This window comes from Alternaria ethzedia (assembly GCF_023757985.1).
Source record: "Alternaria ethzedia strain BMP 0044 chromosome Unknown scaffold_2, whole genome shotgun sequence".
Lineage (NCBI taxonomy): Eukaryota > Fungi > Ascomycota > Dothideomycetes > Pleosporales > Pleosporaceae > Alternaria > Alternaria ethzedia.
In genome coordinates this window covers 1,091,019-1,109,525 of record NW_026056195.1, presented here as the reverse complement: position 1 = coordinate 1,109,525, position 18,507 = coordinate 1,091,019, and the positions used below count along the sequence as shown (strand labels likewise).

Genomic DNA, 18,507 nt, shown 5'->3' with positions numbered 1-18,507 from the left:
TACTTTGGACATGTTCGAACGCCGTTGACCGAATTGATGCAAGACAAGACAAAACAGAAAATGATGTGGAAAAATCAAAGAAAAGGGAGGAGAACATCTCCAAATGATAGTGAAGTAGAGCCAAGTAAGGGTGTGGTGTGGTGTAGTTTGCTCAACGACTCCGCCTTCGTAATCCCAAATCCTCCTGTTGTAGCTGCTTGATCAGATCGAAACTTGCTTGGTCGAGGTTGGGATCGATCATGTTGATCATGCTGCCCATGGGGACGTTCATGCCGCCGTTCATGCCCACGGCCATGCCCATACCGGTTCCCATACTCATGCCGTGCTCCAATTTGATGCCGTTGCCATTGCCGTTTTCTTGCCGTTTGCTGGGTGTGGATTTGGGTGTTTTGCTATTGCGGCCAGCGCGAGAGGGCGTTTGACTGGCTTTGTGGCCAGAGGAGTTCTGCGTACGAGCTTTGTATGTGTTGTTGAGTGTAGGCGTGACAGGTGGGGGAGGGAAGTCGGAGTTTGTGGTGAAGTTGTTGTAGTTGTTTGTGGCCGGGGAGGTGATGTATGGGTTGTAAGTGTGGTTGTTGGTGGTTGCCGTGGGTGAAGCAGCGGAGACATGTCTGGGCGAAACAGGTGATGATGGATTACGGACAGCGTGGTGTTCTGATCCGGGCTTTGATGTGAAGCCTTTCGTGTGCGTTTGCGCAGTATCGTTGTGTGGTGGCGGACCAGGCGTGAGCGGCTCTATGCTAGGACCATGGACTTCGCCGTTGCGTCCAGTGGGTTCCATTCCGTCCATGAGCATCGGATCGGTCGGTTGATACTCGACAGACGACATGACCGTATCACCGTTTGCGTGGTACGAGTTCGCCACGTCGTGATTGTAGTCGCCGTTCGTATATGCTTGAAGGGCAGGATCAACTGGCACTAGATCGTCATTCTCAGGACTTTGATCTAGCGCTTGCTGGGCGGAATAGGCCATCTCTTGGAGGAAAGACGAACCACCACTGAACTGGTTCGGAAGAGAATGTCGCGCATGCATGTCTCCATGCAAATATTCGTCGTCATATGAAGATTCATGTCTCATCCGCTTCGCTGTTGATCCCGAGTCCTCATCGCTGACTCTCCGTTTCTTAGACGCTGAACCCCGCGGAATGGGGATCTCGTTGGCCTTGACAGGATCAACATTGCCATACTCGTCGTGTATGCATCGCCGCTTGCTCTTCCTGCAGTCGGCACAAGCCTTGACTCTGCCAGACTTGAGTGCATAAGGGTCGCCGTTCACATCAGCCATGATTGGGCCGCCATTCACTGGCCCATTGGCGGCGTTCGACAAGCTATCTGCAACGGAGTGATCGCTCAGCCGGCGTTTGACAGATATGCCGTATGAGCCAGAGAGATCGATGGTGTGCATACCCGGCTTTGATGTATCAATAAGCTCGTCTTTGTGTTTGCATCGGATACGGCGCTTCCTACATGCATCGCATGCAACACGTTTGGGTCCGAGCTGAGATGTTTTGGGTGTGGTGATGTGCGGGTTGTTTGCCGACGGTCGTAGGAAACCAGTTAATGGTCCGGACGTTACAGGCACCATTTCATAGTTGTAATTCTCCACTTCGATAGGCGGCGAAGGCTCGGGAACCACATCAGAAGCTTTGATGCGGGCTGAAGATCTCTCTGCCGTTGCTCGTAAGGCTTCATGGAGCGTCTCACGCTCCAGTCTCTTAACCTGAGCAGCACTGAGCTTCTTCTCTGTGGTCTCCATCACTTCGGGAAGAACAGCATCAGAGAAGGCCCAAGATGGTATGGTCTCATTCCCGCGTTTCCATGCGATCCACATTGCAAAGCGTCGGGCTAGCACAAGCGGCTCGCCATGGCCCTTAGGGATCGACTTGTTGACAGCGCTTCTGGTCTTTTGAGGCACATCGATTTTTCCTTCGGTAATCAAGACAGTTCTCCAAATGTAGTTCAGAAGATCGCTCAGCCCTTCGAGTTCGTGCTTGGAGTAGTACCGTTTGTTGTAGTTCTGTGCGCCGAGGTGCGAGTTGTGACCGAACCTATCTGGCTCGCAGTAGATGGGTGTGTCTCGTGTGAACTGCTCGCCGCTTTGCAGAAGCTCTTGAACTGGACCAGGAATTGGATCTTCTTCCAGATATTTGATGGCTGTTAACCACATGATCTTTTGGAAGAACGGATACCGAAATTGCAAGGCCACCTTGGTGTTCTTCTCGATCTCCAGAATCTTAATCTGCATGCCGTAATGGATGCGAGTGAGGAAGTTACCGCCGATGACGAGGCTGTCCTCGGGAGTCCAGACTGCGTGGATCCAGCCAGAAGGAATCAACATGGTATCTCCAGGGTATAGATCTACTCGGTAACACTCCTTGACCTGTTTGCCAAGCCAGTCGTGTCCTTGATTCGGAGAAAGACACCAGTCTTCGTATTTCTTGAGGTTTTGCTTTGTTGGTGGGATAAAGAAGAAGACCTTCTTTCCCTTGACGATGTGATAGTAGACGGATGAACCGCCAAAGTCGATGTGGAAGTCGGTGAAGCAGTCTGCGACAGACATAAGGCAGTAGAACTGCACTGGGGGCGGCGCAGACTTGTCATCCTCCCGCCACACGGAATCTTGGAGGTCCATGTCTCGAACAGCCTTGGGCCGCCGTATGAGCTTCCCAAGCCTGCTTCGAGATACCTCCAGACTGATGACATTCCGTACTGGCTTTTCTCCTTGTTGCTCGTAGTAGTCGGCCCACTTCCCCATGGTCCACTTCTTGCCTTCGCCTTCTTGTGCTTTGACGTCGATGACGGGTACGGGTTCGTTTGGGCCGTAGAGTTCCGCTACGCGGCGAACCGTCAGGCCCTTGGGTATGACCATATCCAAACTGTCTTGACCGTCATCGACGACTGTATCGTACCCAGCGTGTGATCCTGACCCGTCTCCTTGCCCCTCAGTGTTTCCCATGACGATGTCTTCCTCCGTTGACACCGCCGAAGGGTTCATGTCGCCAGGGATCACGATCGGCTCCTTGAACCCGTTCATCTTCTCGAGGAAGTCGCCGGTGATGAGTTGAGCCGGGACACGCGCAAAGGTCTCGGGGGTGAATTCGATATCGCCATTCTTGAAAGCTGATATATAGTGGTGCTCCGGGTTGTCGTCTGAGGTCTTGAGAACACCCTCGTTTAGACCAGCGTAGTCAACAGTTGTGTGGGCTCTGACGGATTTACGAACCTCTGGACCATGTTAGAACTATAAGCCCAATGTGCGTCGGTAGACCTACTCGTTGTTTCACCAAACTTGGGTCTACACGGTTCGCAGTAGAATTTGTTTACCTCCCGTACCTCCCGTTCGCTGTTGAAACCAGCGCAAGGGTAGTGATACCACTCTTTGCAGCCATCGCAGCCGATCCATTGTTCGCCGTCGCCGATTTTGGTAAGTGATTCGGACGATTTGCAATGGGCGCAGATAAGTTCTGGTTCGGCTAGAGCGGGCGCAGGCTGCGCGACAGGAGCAGCAGGAGCAGGGGCGACTGCTTGGTTTCCAAGAGGTAGTGATTTGGCTCGTGAGTACGTCGAGAGCGGCTGGTCGTCTGGTATTGGTGGAGCGGATATTGAGAAGGAATGACGACGTGCTTGCGAGGGCGAGATTTGGGCTGGTCCAGCTAGCGGTACCGTGGGAATGGAGCTGTCCGTTGGGACCGCAGCAGACTGGTCGGCGGGCAGACTCAGCGGCGACTGAAGCTGGTCCGGGGCTCCAGAAGTACTTGTGGATGGCGCACTTTTGGGCTTGGGAGTTGACTTCTTCCGTTTGCTGCTGGCCGAAGGGGTGCTACGAGATGCGCGCGCCTTCCCTTTTGGCAAGCCCTGTCCTTTTTTCGCCTTTGGCTCTTCTGACGGAACGGCATCTTGCATCTCAGGCTGTGTAACGATAGTAGGAGCTTCTTCAGGCGGTGTATGTGTTTGTGCAGCCGAGGCGGTCGGGGCTATGTCTGAGGGTGCGTCTAAAGGGTGTTTCAGGTCGACGGGTGCCTGCGTAGGTTGGCTGTAGTGATCGGATGACGGTGGTGGCGGCGGAGGCGCTAGAAAAGGATTTTCGGGCGCTTGCTTGTGTTGTATTTGTTGTACTGGTTGCGAATGTTGTAGAAGTTGCGAAGGCTGCTCGGCCGGCGCTGACTGTGAAAAGACCAACCGCTTTGCTGTCGAGGGCGGAGATTGCGCAAGCTGCGTTGTAGCTGCCGTGAAGAAATCGAGCAGCAGCTCAGCTTCAGCACGTCGGTCATCAGGCACGGCGCTGATCTGATGCATGCCATTGCCGCCGTTGGCCGTGTGCTCGACGCTATAGGACCAGCCCGGGATGTGGCTCGTAGCCGGTCTCGACTGAGACTGCCCATACTGCGGAGAGCCGTACACCTCGGAGCGCGCTCTCTTCGCGGGTCTCTCATCGTAGGGATATATGGGCTCCCTAGGGGAGGCGTGTACGGGGGCGCGCTCGCCGATCGGGTAAGGGAGGGTCGCGGGCGACGTCGCTGGGTGTGAAGCATGGCGCGAAAAGTCAGCGTAGGGCAGGTTTGTGTGCTGCCTGGTGACAGCGACATCTGCGAGGGCCTCAATGGGCGATGCCTGCGCCAGAGAATACTGCGGCGGCGGAGGTGCGGAGCGCGACGAGTGCCCGTACGTCACCGCCGGCGACGACTGCTCCGCGGACGCGCGCGCGCCCTCTCTGAGAGTGAAAGCATTGTGCGGAGCATCATTGATGTGCCTTGTGCCTGATAGCGACGCGGTTGGGATATTCGCATTGCCGGCGGGGTGCGCCGTCGAGGGCTCCGTGGGCAGCAGGATGGGCGACAGTGGCTCGTAGGCGGGCGGCGGAGGTGTAGGGGCGCGCGCCGAAGCTCGCCTGTACTGCTCCTTGAAGGACGAGAGGCGCCTCATGGTGGCCGTGGGTGCGGAGGTGGATGGACTGGGGCTTCGGAGGTGCGAGGTACTCGCCGGTCTGGCGTCTCAGACAGATGCGCGGCTATGGAGCAGCGGCACTATCAGCGGAGAGACGGGCGGAGTAGGAGCCGGGCATGGGCATGTCCTGCGGCGAGGCGAGGCGACGGTGGGCGCGGTCGCGGATGAACGAGCGTAGGGGGAGGTTTGGGAGCAGAATGATGGTGGTGGAGAAGTCGGCGGGGATTGTATTGGGAATGTTGCGACCACGACCAGCACAATCCAACCACGACTCGGCCACGCCAGCGCCGACGACACTCTCAGGACGCGATAGGTAGGCGAGGATGCGGCGGCTTCACAGAGAGCTCGAAGCGCATGTGTCTGTGGTATGCAGATGGTTGGCCGTTGCAGGAGCTCTGGGGAGGAGACAAGCCGCTTCATTCGCTGCAAGTCCGCGTCTCCGATTCGAGCGCTCGATTCTACGGCAAGGAGTGCACCCATCACCATATCACCTTCAGGTGAGACATCTATATTCCAGTGCATGTCCATAATCACTAGACGCTAAATTTCCCATTTCACAGCCTCTCGTTTGCGGCGCATGTGCATCGTCATCTCGGTGCTGCATGAGTCGCTGTTCTTGGTCTGCGTCCGCCACGTGATGCAGCTCGGCGCTCGGACGTGCACGCCATCCACGATTGATCCCGCATGTTCACCAACTTCACTTCTCACTACAACCTCCCCACCGCCCGTCGCCCATTACAAACCTCGCAGCCCGTCCTTTACCGTTCATCACAGTCGCCAAAGTATGAGTCGAGGAGGAAAATTGGCCCCGGAAGTCAACCGGTACGTCCGCCATGCCGCATCGCGTGCCAGTCGCAAGGCCGATGCGACCAACTCACACGACATCTGCGCTAACATGTTATGTCTACAGAGCTCTCTTCGTAAAGAACCTGAGGTTAGTAGATGCCCGAGGTGTCTAATCTGCCACGCGCTAATTCTCTGCCAGCTTCAACGTCACCCCAGAGGAACTCTTCGACCTCTTTGGCAAGTTCGGCCCAGTGCGGTACGTCGTCTCCCTCATGCGCTGGCGCATCTTGGCCTTCACCGTCACTCCAGGTTACTGACGTTAGCACAGCCAAATTCGCCAGGGCATCGCCAACAACACCAAGGGCACTGCCTTCGTCGTCTATGAAGACGTAATGGACGCAAAGTCGGCCTGCGACAAGCTCAACGGCTTCAACTTCCAGAACCGGTATCTCGTTGGTACGTGGCAGGCGCTTCTCCGACACAGCAACCACTAACAGCAGCAGTATTATATCACCAGCCAGATAAGATGCTCAAGGCCGCGAATGATCTCGCCGAGCGCCAAGAGAACTTAGAAAAGCTCAAAAAACAACACGGTATTGATTAGGGGTGCGCGAGGACTCAGGAACAGGTGACATCGCGCGAGCGAAGTAAAGACAAAACTCCTGAGGGCCTCAAGACCGATAGCGTAATCTCTAGAAGCTCTTCGAGCCGCGGCGGCGACACGCGTACCTCGACGACCGATTCGATTTCAGCGGAAAAGACCGGCGCTCCTTCCCCGACGACTACACCTGCCTGCCGTAGCTGCGACTGGCGTACTGTAAAACGATCGTTGAAGGGTATATTCAAGTCGGCACACGGCGTTAAGAGGTCATGAAACGTTCACGAACCATGACAGATTGCTGCATTTTCTTGGAGTGGGACTTTACTTAGGATAGCTGGTGATGCATAGGGCTATAACAGACTGCAACAGGCCCCGGCTTCCTCTACAGCGGGCAGTCGGTACTCATCCGACTAGGAATCAAGGACTTCTGGTTCCAGCAATTGCATATGACGCAGTGACATGCTAACAATGATTTCTGAAGGTAACTTCCTCAAGGTCCTTCGCACCTTCCACTTTCGGCTGCATCACGGGACTAGAACCGCCATCTGGCCGAGCTCGTGGTTTTCGCCAACCCAGTCGAAGCCTCTCTCAAAGTCGTCCATCTTGAACTCCGTCACCGAATCAAAACCTCTCTCTTTTCCAAGTCTCAACACTCCCGCTTCGGCCATCTTGATCATTTCCTTCACATCTTGACCCCGGTACATGGCATGACCATGAACCGTGATACTCTTAAACACGATATCCATCATCGGAATCTCCACATCCTTCATCGCGCCGCCACCAAAGCCCATGATACACGCTCGTCCGTGCTGCTTGAGCGCGCCAAAAGCAGCACGAACATGTGTACTCCCCTCCGCTCCCATGGGCGTGAACTCGAGAAACGCATCCACGGTGCCATGCTTCTGCAGATTCTTAACATCGACCTCGATGTCGTTCGTTCTCAGGACACTTGAAACAAGCTTCGGATGCGCATCCACCAGCCGCTGAAGCGCGCGCTCATTCCTTCCCGTCACCAAAACAGACGCTCCCATCGCAACCGCCACGCCCACGGCAGCACCTGAAAAAAGCCCCGTAGCAGGCGTAACAATCAGTCTCTCCCCGGGCCTCAGCCCAATCCCCTTCAGGCCACTATACGCCACAACATCAACACTGAGCTGCACCAACTCCGGTATCGTATACCCCAATTCCCCACAAAGCCTCTTTTCATCCAGCGCCCAGGTGTTCTCCAAGGGCGCCTTAACATACTCCGCAAACGTAGCATACCGCCAGTTATCCGCAAAGAGCTTCTTACTCCCCTCACTCGTACCTTCCATTGCGCCCCAGAAAATCCACGTATCAGCGTCGTCGCGGGCGCGGATGAAGGGCTCGAGGAGTACGAGTTGGCCTTCTGATAGACATGTGGTGTCGGGACCTGTAGCTGCGATGCGGCCTACGGCTCGTCCGCCGGGGATCATGGGGGTGGGGTAGGTGAAGCCCGCTTTGCCAGAGAGGATGCCCGGAGTTTGGTGTTGGAGGAGGTTTGCGAGGACTTTTACTACGACAGAGCCTGGGCCCGGGTTGGGTGTTGGGATAGACTTTGGGACGAGGGGCCCGTTTTTTGTTTCTTGGAGGAGGGCTTTCATTGTTGGGGGCAGGGTGGTGGTGGACATATTTGGATATGAAGGTTTGTTCCTTTCTTGATAGTTGAGAACGTGTTATAAGATACGGTTTGGGATCGGGTTTCTGTACCTCTTCCCTTATCCTACCTGCCAGGTTTTCCGTACTTATACCTGTCCATGACCACATTGGTGTGCACCCTCCATGCCATGTCATCCATCTCGTTCTACTCACCTATCTCCTTCTCGCGCAAAGGCCGTCGACCTTCTCTCGGAGTTTACGCATATGACGCGCTTCATACCTCAATACATTTGCCCCATCCTAGCGATTGAATCATGCTAGCACCACACCTCCGTCGTTGCTACCCAATCAACCAATCAGACCGCCTCGCGACTGCTGTATACGAACGCGGGTTAGACCCGCCCCTTAGCGCGGGTTCCTGTGGACCCTTTCCGCCGTCGCAGTATGCAGCACGACCTCATCGCTTACGCCCTGCTGCCACCGGCGATGAAGTAGCTAAACTCCGCGTTTCTTCCGTCTCGTACAGTCTTACACGCATATCTAGGTATATAACGGCGGCATGGACTCTTTATACGAGCACGGGTTAGACTGCATCTACCCACCTCCAATGCCCTCACTGTTTGCAGGCTTGCCGCACACCTCATAGGCACTCCAACAAGAACGGAACTCAAATTGAATCGACGCTATGCCTGCTCTCGTACCCAAACGCAGCGGTTTGTCAGCGGAAAAGGGTGTAAGGAAACGCCGCTGGAATGCGAAATCGAGGAACGGGTGTCAGAATTGCAAGTTGAGACGGGTTAAGGTTAGTTGTGATGACTGTATCTAGGATTTAGGCTGGTTGGGCTGATGGTTCTTGGGTAGTGCGATGAGACGAGGCCGCGGTGCGCGAAATGCGTGACCTATGGCGTGGCGTGCGACTTTGAGGGTCAGGAGGGAGAGTTGGACGTGCACGTGGAGGGCGTGGGGACAGTTGATTTTAGGGAGCTATCCACGATTACGCCGCACCATGAGAATAGCGGAGCGACTCGCACGCCGTGGAGCCCGATATCGTTCAACGGCGTTGTGACTTCTATGATTGGAGACTCTCTTCGATCTGGGGCGTCGGCGCTGGATCCAAACATGGGTACTGGACAGTCATCTTGGGAATTTTCGGAAAGTCATCTTGAGATCCTTGCGAGATTTCAGAGTAGGACGTCTCTGACTGTCGGAGGTATGGTATAACATTGAATCGTTTTGAGTATGCGGGCTGACTGACGGAATTCGTGTAGGCGAGAGAATGGCCCCAGCATGCAGAGACATAGTATGCCGCCTCACATTCAACGTAACGTCTAACCCATTCTTCCTTTAGCTGTCCAGAACTGACTTGTAGTGTAGCACCCCTTCCTAATGCACATGATCCTCGGCCTAACCCTGATGCACGACTCTGCTCTTGCCCACACTTCCACCCGATCTCTCTCTCTCCAAAACGCATCGCTGCGCCACTGGTCCCACGCCACAACGCAGTACCAGCGTCTCCTCTCCGGTCCCATACCTCCATCCCAACGCGACGCCATTTGGGCCACGGGCGTCCACCTCGGCGCTGCTTCCTTCTGGTACCTTGAGTCAGACGACCCCCACGCAGTCTGGCCGCTGAAGCCTTCCGAGCCGGGTGACCTCGCTTGGATGAAGATAGGAGAAGGCAAACGACATCTCTGGCGTATAGCAGATCCTACGAGGGAGGACAGTGTATTCAACCGTATTCTAAAGAAGAAGACAGGCCCATGCCCTACGCCACCCGAATGGATGGTGAGTAACGACACCAGTCTCGTGCCTGAGAAAGTCAGACTGGTCTTTGGTGTCACGGAAGAGTCTAATAGGGATAACAACGTCTACCATTTCCCTGTCCTCATCCTTTCGCGGATCCAGCATCTACGCTTGTCGCATGGCAATGTATTGGATTTCCTATACTTCACCGCGTTTCTCACGCCCGAATTCTTGGCCTTGCTAGAACAAAAAGACCCTAAGGCTGTGTTTCTTTTGGGTTGGTGGTTTAGCATGTGTCGCGATGGCACGCTTTGGTGGGTGACGAGACGAGCGAGGGTCGAAGGAGAGGCTGTGCGGATTTGGTTGGGCAGAACGGATAAGCGTCTTCTCGACTTGTTGGAGGAGCTGAGTAAGAGGAGGGTAAATGTTTTGGAAGAGAGGTTCTGGGTAATGGAACGGGTTGTGGATGAGGATGGCTTCGAGACTAATTGGGCGTTGGATTCTAGAGGTAGGATATTGACGGTGGCTAATTGAGGTGGAATGTTACTCTTTTTTCATACCCTCTTCTCGACGTATACGGGCCATGAATGCGGAACAACCGTGAAGTAGGCCTTCCACTGCCAGTCTTGCGCGGAGTCCACCTGCTTGATCTTGTAGTCCCTGACTAACGTCGCTGCGATCTTCGCGAGTTCAATCTTAGCGATGTTTTGACCTGGGCAGCCTCCATAACCTGCACCAAACTGCGGTGATCAGTCAGCATATACGCGAAGCCGCCGGTGTACACTCAGTATAAGTGCAAGTGTCACTCACAGGTATCCAATGCTTCTCCATGGCAGCACTGTCTGCTTTCAACCATCGATCTGGATTGAAGACGTGCGCATCCGCACCCCAAATCTCCTTTGAGTAGTGCATCACCCATGCTTCAGTTTAAGGTCAGCCTGGTCGATAAGGAAAACATCGAAATGGATTCACTCACGGTTGATCGAAACAATAGTACCCTCAGGTATAATGCGATCTCCAATGACCAATCCTCCTTTGGGCGCTATGCGGGGAAGGCCCATGGGCACAGGACCGAAGATGCGAAGAGCCTCCTTCACGCAGGCTTGCACGAAACTACTCAACGTCAGTCTCGCACAGTCTTCCATGGCGATCAGACTGAAATGCTTCCTCACCTAAGCTGCTGTGCATCAGCATAAGACACCACCCGATCCCCACACAGCCCGTCCCTTACCGCCTTCGCCACTTCCTTATGCGCGCGCTCCCACGCATTTTCATGCCGAATCATATGATAAACAAAAGACTGTATCCCCGCCGCAACAGTATCCGACCCCGCCCCCACAGCCGCAAGCGCCTGCGTACCAATCTCGCGTATAGTAAACTTATCCGGATGCTTCTCGTGCTGCTTGAACCAGTAATGAACAGCATCATACCTCACATTCTCATTTTTCTCTCGATCCGCCAACACAGACGTGACAGTGTCGAAGAGATGGCCCATTGGTAAGATAGACAGCCATGTCATAATGGGGTTGGCTAGCAGGGCGATGTTGATCCAGCGGAAGTAACCTGCTACAGCGATATATGCGTTCAGAGCGAGGGAGTTTGAGATGGAGTTCCCGATGTCTTTGCCTTGCGCGAGGAAGCCGAAGGGTTTAGAGAAGACGATTTCGCCGATTACGTCGAAGGTTAGGTAGGAGATGTAGGTGTTGAGATGCATTGGTTTCTCCGCGGCTGCGTATTCGTTCATCCAGTCGAGGAAGGATTCGAAAGTACGGTCGATGTGCTCTTCGGAGCGGAGCAGGTTGGAGACGGTATATGCCGCGGCTATGTATTTTGACTTTTCGATCTTTTTCTTGGGGTCGGTAGTGCTCATGGGTGACTGGAAGCGATAGTCTGGTAGGGCATGGATCTTGTACCAGTTTGCCTTGTACTCATGTCAGTCGTCTCGTAGATCGATGTGCTTTTCGAAGTAGTACCTTGTGTAGAGGAGCTACGAGGATCTTCGCAATGGCATCTGGATGGCTAACGCTGACTTCGTCGTACGAGATGCGAACAAAGTGACCTAGAAGGACTGTGAGCGAACTGTCGATAACAAGCGCTGTTGCATATCTTGTACACTTACCATGTTGTTCATGTAAGCGTACGAGTTCGAGGTTTTGATCACCTTTCAGAATACGATGCATATGCCAAAGACGAGTGAAGGAAGCAGCAAACGGTCCTGGTATATCGCCGATTGCGGAGAAATACCGGCGCCATGCAAGTAGAGTCAAGAGACTGATGCCTGCAATTGACGTGACCAAAAGCCAGTACATGTTGATTCAGTCGAGACGACTGATATCGACGCGAGCTTGATCTGTATAGTGGGAAGATATGCGGCGTGGCACATGAGTGGGATGGAAGAATTCGAGACTTGCATACTTTTGGAGTAGCGGGATGCGGCTTTAACCGAATCAGGCTTTTAGCGACATGCAGTTCGAGATGGCATAGATTACGGACCGTTAGCGCGGGTGAGGATGGGATCCTAAAGTTTTCCCATTGATACGCGGCTAGGTACACTACAATACTGAGTAACTCAATACAGGAGTGAAGCGCTATGCCGAGCTATATATACTAAGTCTCAACCCGGCTCTAACGCAAGCCTTCGGACGTATGTCTTCAAGCCGCTATAATCTCGGTGTATGTCGCACGTCCAGTTCAGTCGTCACAATAATTGAGTTCTGCCGAGAAGACTTTACAGAGTTGGAATGCGACTCTGCAAACCCGAAAACCAGTGGACCTGGTTGTTTGTGTAATCCTTCCACAAGCTCCACTTGTGACTCGTTGCCAGTCAGCCCCTGCTCTAGCCTCGTTATAGTTCCCATGGAAGCGCGCTTATTTCTGAGTCCTCGGCGCATCGATGAAAGATGGTATGGCTTCTCGTTCGATCGCTCATAACTGCCCGCAGAGCTGTATTTGCCTCTGACCTTACCCCAAAGTGCTTTCATTGCGGGTAAATTCGCTGCGACAATCGCACATTGGACCTCGAATGATGCCACAATCATCATTTTTCCCACGTCTATTGATAGGTCTGTCTTCATCGAGGATACCGATATGAGGATGGGTAGGCGGATGATTGCGACTGTGACGGAGATGATGCCGAAGGCGAGGACGGAGACGACGGTGACTTTGCGGCGTAGATTCATTTGGAGGGTCAAAACGGAGGGTATCGGGAGACAGATGATGTAGAGGTCCATGAAGATGTTCTAAAAGCGACACGTGTCAGTATGCGCGCAAAGTGTGGTGGCTGAGTGTAGGTAGCCAATACGTACAAGGATAGGTGGCGTGAGCATCATTATACGCATATCGATGCATTTGACCTCGGGATACAACATGGGGTTGAGAATCTTCTCGAATGGTACGCATTGTAGGACGGTCATGAGTCTAGATGCCGTTAGTCTGTGGCCATATGAACTGCGGATACCATTCAACTTACAAGCTGGAGAGGAAAATCGAAAACGCAAGCGCGAATCCAAGATATACGAAGCCGCGGAACGTTTGACCAACAGAAAGCCGGAGATAGAACAAGAGGAAGGTCATCTTGATGACAGAGTGTGCGCCATAGATCACGATCTCTTCGATGAATGATATCTGCGTGCTTCCTTAGTTCTTCTATCTCTCACGAGAACACCCATAGAGTACGTACCCGAAGAAGATCGAGCGATTGGAAACTGCAATTTACATTGCCTGGTCTGTTGAAGTCGATGGTAAGTCTTCGCACGATCACAGAAGATCACCCCCAAACTTACTTGCCACAGCCCAGGTCCAGAAACAGCTGCAGAACAACTTGGTGAGCAATACTGACGACCTGAGAGAATAAGCAAACGTGGAGACATCGCAAAGCTGGTCATGTTTTACCAGTACAAGACATGAAGCTGTATCATCCCAACCCCATGATCTCAAGACTAGTGCGCGAGAGTAGAATCGGGCGACCGAAGACAGCAAGCCGATTGCGAACGTGACATAGGCGACAAAATACGCCCACTCGAAGAGGCCGAGCACCATACTGAAGCTATAGGGTGGGAACTACTGCTGGAGGAGAAGGATGAACGAGCAACTCCACAATGCAGAAACAAAGGAGATGCATCTTAGATCTAACTGCGCGAAGATCAAACCTCCACCCTACACGATGCCCAAAACAGCGTTCACGCATCGACACGAAGCAAAAAACCTTTATCGCGTCTCATCTGGCTCGCTGATTTGCCTGACACACCGGGAATGCGCGCCACGGCACAACGTGCGGCGCAATTAAAGCCGGACCTGGTATAGCCATGTGTATTGTACCCCATCTCAGGGGAGACGAATGTTGATCTTATGTCGTTATGGCGGCAATCTAGATGGCGTGTGTGCTCAGGACGCGAAGAGGTACAGGCTGAGGAGCGCGGTTGAGGCCGCGAGGGGGTGACGAGCTATTCAACGGTCCTGCCGCCTTGGCAACGTACACGTGCGAGGTGGTACTATCGTCGGGTAACTTGTTCATGATCGCAAATTGGCTGATTTGGGGGGTTTAGGAGATTTGCAAGAGAATTGGAGATGTTGGAGGGTGAGGCGTGGAAGTGTGGCTAGTCAGCAAATGTCGGAAGGGTCCAAGCAATGACTAAGAAGGCACGTCATTGCGACGCATTGGCATCGACACTGAGTAAGAGCGACGGCACGTAAAGGTACCGAGGTATCGACATGCCATAACACAAGATTTTGCGGAAACCATCGATACAATGCGAACGATTATCGCCCAAAAGACTAGATTACGGATGCACACTTCCTCGATTACACATCCTTCACAAACCCAACCTCAATAACCTTATCCATAGGAACATCCAAACTCGCAATCTTCGCTCTCGAGTTATCCCGAATGAACAAGAAAGCCTTCAAGAAGAACCGACGGATGATGTTCGTACCGACCTTAACCTTCATCTGCTCTTTCCCAATAATGTACAAGACTTCACGGTTGTACGCACGCTCAAGGGCTTCCAGACGAGCAGAAGTAGTTGAGCTGCGTGTTGGAGTCGATATGCCACTCCCAGCAACAGTCTCGGTAACCATGGTCTTCTCCGGCTGGGCGCCGGTAGCCTTGGCTGATATCTCGCCTTCGCGTTCCAGGGCCCGTGCGACGATGTGGTTGCGGACTTTCTCGTAGATCAATGATGCTAGATCTGGGGTGATTACTTCGTCCATGTAGCCGTGGCGGACTACTAGGCGGTAGCAGTTTGGAACGGCGAGTCGCGAAACACTGTATCGATTCTCTGGAGCGACGAAGGGTACCTCCAGCGGCCGGAGATGGAAGAATACGATGACCTCAGGGATGGTGACTAGTTTGCGGATGAATTGACTGAAGACGATGGGAGTTGTCTCGCCGGCTTTGTCGAAGAAGATGCCGAAGCCTTCCATGGTTCCGACAGATTTGCTGCCATATTGCTCGGTTAGCTCTAAGCGGCCGTCTGGTAGTGTCTTTACGAAGTGCGTTGTTGGGAAGCGATCACTGGCCTCGGCGCCCCACTGTTGCTCTTTGCCAAATCGCCAGAGGATGAATATGGATCCGAGAAGGCAGGCAAGCAAGATGGTGAACCAAGCACCGTCGGGTACTTTAGTGAGTGCCGATGACAGGTAGGTACCGTCCAGGCAAGCGATGGTGAGCCAAGGAAGAAGTACAAAGTATGGCTTGATGCGCCACACTAGGATCGCAACGAGGGTAACCATGCAAGTGTCAAAGAATGTAACGAACATGACGCATACACCGTAGGCGTTACCCAAGGATGTTGTGTTGTTGTAGATAGCAGCGACAAGTACAGTGCCAATCATCAGTAGCCAGTTGATGCTGGGGATATATAGCTGTCCGTGATACGTTGTCGAAGTGTGGACGACCTTGATCTGCGGGAAGTACGAAAGCTTCATGATCTGGGTCAGGAGCTGGAACGTCGCCGTGATCATGGCCTGCGACGCAACGATGGCAGCAGCGATGGCTACGATAAGCGAAAAGATGAGCCATCCTGGTGGGGCACAGTTGTAGAAGGGGTTGGAGTATGCTTCCGGGTGCACACTGATGTAGGCAGCTTGACCACTGTAGGCAAGCAGTAAACACGGGTAGGCGTATCCGAGCCAACTGATCTGTACGGCACGGCGACTGAAGGCACCGATATCTGCGAACAGGGCTTCAACGCCTGTAAAGGCCAGGAGTATACCACCAAGACTGCGCCAGCCTTCGTATTTGTTCCGTATCAGGTAGTCGAATGCATAGAAAGGATTGAAAGCTTTTAGGATCGCGTAGTCATAGCTGTAGTTGTCAGTCAAGAGTACTTCGGGAGTAACAAGAATACATACTTGGCAAGGTTGTATACTCCAAACCCAGCGTTCAAGGCCAGCCATACAATGACGATGGGCGAGAAGACAAACGTCAATTTCGTGACACCAAGCGGCTGCACGACGAATAGCAGGACCAGAATGGCGCATGTGACACCGATGATGGTGGACTTCTCGATATCAGGCTTCACGACGTTTAGACCTTGTACGGCACCCAAGACGGATTGAGCTGGAGTGAGAACACCATCAGCCATGACCATCGATACGGCTAGTACACCGATGACCTGCAGTAGACCGCGAAAGAACTTGGACTTTTCGATAGTTGAGCGGATGTTTCTTGTGGATCGGCCCAGAGTATCGGTATTGTGTCTCTCCATCCCTGCATGAAGTCAGTATAAGAAGACCTATGGCATGATGCACACTCACGTATGAGGGTTGCTTCGCGTGGATCTCTGTTCGCGATGTTTGCCTACATACATCAGTGACTGAGGTACTCACGCACGTTGTTTGACGTACATATTTGGAAAGAAGCGAGTATGTGCTGAATGTGCCACCCTCTCCATCGTTGTCGGCGCGTAGGATGATCAAGACGTACTTGACGGTGACCATCAACGTAACAGACCATAGTATGAGGGACAGGGCACCGAGCAGATTGATTCGACTAGGCGCCTCTGTGAACGTCGAAGAGTAAACATAGAGCGGTGACGTTCCAATGTCGCCATAGATGACACCGGTAGATTGGTATGCAAGGACGAGGATCTGTGTCAGACTGAAGACCTGTGTCGCGTCAGTGTGCTGGATCACACCGCGCCATGTGCCTCCTTACCTGACTGCGCTTAAAATCGCGCTCATCGCGCAGACCTGCATCTTCGTCTTCCGCGTCTTCCAGTTCGCTGATCTTCGCATCAACCGAAGTCCGATTCGCGTGCGACTTGGTGCGTGAGCGCATAGGATAAACTCCGCCCACGGACTGCGACGACCGAACGGGATGCAGGTCTGCATCTGCAAAATGTATTGAGGTATCCATACCAGGCTGTCGGTGTTGTACGCAAAGACAGTCAAGCAGTCTCGCAGGACTTATACCATCCCGTTATCTGGCCGCAACTATGACTGTCTGACAATCTCATCTGGTAACGAGCTCTGCCGCTGACGAAAAGCTTTGGTTGGCTCCTAGCCTTGGTGCTTATCGTGAGAACGGAATGCCCACGTGTAGTTAGCTGCTTCATTGTTTAGGCAGGATGGCGCAGCACTGCGGGATTTTCTTGAGCGTCGGCGCGCGGGGATGTGACTTGCAGCGCTTGCTTTTCGGCGCCGCAACGCTTTTGATGCAATGTCGCGGGCTCGTAAATCGCGCATCCCGTGAATAGTTGCTAGGAGTAATGGCTAAAAGCAGGCTTTGGTCCTCAGCTCGGGGAGGAAGCACATAATGCATGGGCACTCGAAAGAGTGCAGTGTGGTCGGTCACAGTGGTGACGAGCGATCGTCATCCGCCATCGTCAGGGGTCGAGCTTTGCATCCTGCAGACTTCATGCACGAGTACCAGCTGAAGTTTGGCGGGGTGTGGGATGTCTTTGTGTATCGGGCAACTGCACCCTGAGGGATGATTGCAGCTAAGATCGTTCTAAGCCAATTAGCGAGGGTCGCTAATGCCTGAGCGGGTCACCCCGCTAATGCTTGGTCTGACCTTCACGCCTCGCAGCCCGTGGGGTCTCGACCACGCGTCCGGCACTCATTGACAGACGGTTCAGTACCAGCTCTACCTCGTTCCTTGGTCACACTACTTTGCAAGCGCCCGTCGCGGCTCGTGTCTATGAATTTTCTTCGTGTCAAAGGCCCGAAAACAAGGATACGATCATGACAGCGCATGGCCTAGCTGACGGTGCCATCGGTCTAGCAAAGCGTACCTGCATCTGAAAGCCGGTCATGTCGTTGACATGGTGTATCATTTCTCTAATTACGTAGTCGCAACAGCCACCGTGTTCTTCGTCTGCATGCGACACACCCCAAAAGATGTTGCATAAATCTGCCTAGTCCACAATCTCGAGATTATGGCAGCTTCTCCAAACCGAATTGCGCAGATTCAGCAAAGAGACAAACGATCTATCACGGGTTGTACTCATTCACGTGATCGGCGAGTAAGCGTATCTTCGCGCAAGTATAAAACCCTCCTTTAGCATTCTCTCCATCTCTCTATCTCACTCATTCTAAAGTCATTGGAGTTTTCAAAACCTTAGCATGCAAGCGATATGTTCTCATAACGAGCCTCGATCAAAACATGTCTTTTGTCTCGCCAGCCTTGTCCATCTTAATTCCAAAAACCCGAATCTCGAACCGAATGTCTGCTGCTCTTCTCCACTGCTACTTTTATCAAATTCATGCCAGCAACTCCAAAACCTTTACGATATGTCGTTATGGCGGTCTGTCCCTCAATAAGAAAGCTTCTAATTTTCATGGAGAGTAGACTTCATGGGAGTAAAAACTTCTGG

At 53.1% G+C, this 18,507-nt stretch overlaps 6 protein-coding genes across 6 annotated transcripts; 2 read left to right on the top strand and 4 right to left on the bottom strand.

The window, feature by feature from the left end:
* Positions 1–151: 151 nt before the first annotated feature.
* On the bottom strand, positions 152–4,923 carry J4E87_001173 (uncharacterized protein; the record flags this gene model as incomplete). The annotated part of the gene is made up of 2 exons (XM_049372820.1): positions 152–3,225; positions 3,273–4,923. The coding sequence occupies 2 exons, from the start codon at positions 4,921–4,923 to the stop codon at positions 152–154; spliced, it is 4,725 nt and encodes a 1,574-aa protein (XP_049237478.1).
* An 805-nt stretch (positions 4,924–5,728) lies between these two features.
* J4E87_001172 (uncharacterized protein) lies at positions 5,729–6,334 on the top strand (the record flags this gene model as incomplete). The annotated part of the gene is made up of 5 exons (XM_049372819.1): positions 5,729–5,766; positions 5,855–5,878; positions 5,930–5,986; positions 6,059–6,186; positions 6,252–6,334. The coding sequence occupies 5 exons, from the start codon at positions 5,729–5,731 to the stop codon at positions 6,332–6,334; spliced, it is 330 nt and encodes a 109-aa protein (XP_049237477.1).
* A 521-nt stretch (positions 6,335–6,855) lies between these two features.
* On the bottom strand, positions 6,856–7,980 carry J4E87_001171 (uncharacterized protein; the record flags this gene model as incomplete). Its single annotated transcript, XM_049372818.1, has 1 exon — positions 6,856–7,980. The coding sequence occupies one exon, from the start codon at positions 7,978–7,980 to the stop codon at positions 6,856–6,858; it is 1,125 nt and encodes a 374-aa protein (XP_049237476.1).
* Positions 7,981–9,334: 1,354 nt separating this feature from the next.
* J4E87_001170 (uncharacterized protein) lies at positions 9,335–10,225 on the top strand (the record flags this gene model as incomplete). Its single annotated transcript, XM_049372817.1, has 1 exon — positions 9,335–10,225. The coding sequence occupies one exon, from the start codon at positions 9,335–9,337 to the stop codon at positions 10,223–10,225; it is 891 nt and encodes a 296-aa protein (XP_049237475.1).
* Positions 10,226–10,245: 20 nt separating this feature from the next.
* Positions 10,246–13,619, bottom strand: J4E87_001169 (uncharacterized protein; the record flags this gene model as incomplete). Its single annotated transcript, XM_049372816.1, has 12 exons — positions 10,246–10,431; positions 10,502–10,611; positions 10,668–10,804; positions 10,864–10,871; positions 10,923–11,612; positions 11,665–11,750; positions 11,811–11,969; positions 12,702–12,930; positions 12,997–13,108; positions 13,161–13,315; positions 13,371–13,395; positions 13,615–13,619. 12 exons carry the CDS (start codon positions 13,617–13,619, stop codon positions 10,246–10,248), a joined length of 1,902 nt encoding a protein of 633 aa, XP_049237474.1.
* Positions 13,620–14,491: 872 nt separating this feature from the next.
* J4E87_001168 (uncharacterized protein) lies at positions 14,492–16,970 on the bottom strand (the record flags this gene model as incomplete). The annotated part of the gene is made up of 5 exons (XM_049372815.1): positions 14,492–15,995; positions 16,043–16,400; positions 16,448–16,490; positions 16,538–16,798; positions 16,848–16,970. 5 exons carry the CDS (start codon positions 16,968–16,970, stop codon positions 14,492–14,494), a joined length of 2,289 nt encoding a protein of 762 aa, XP_049237473.1.
* Between the last annotated feature and the right edge of the window lie 1,537 nt (positions 16,971–18,507).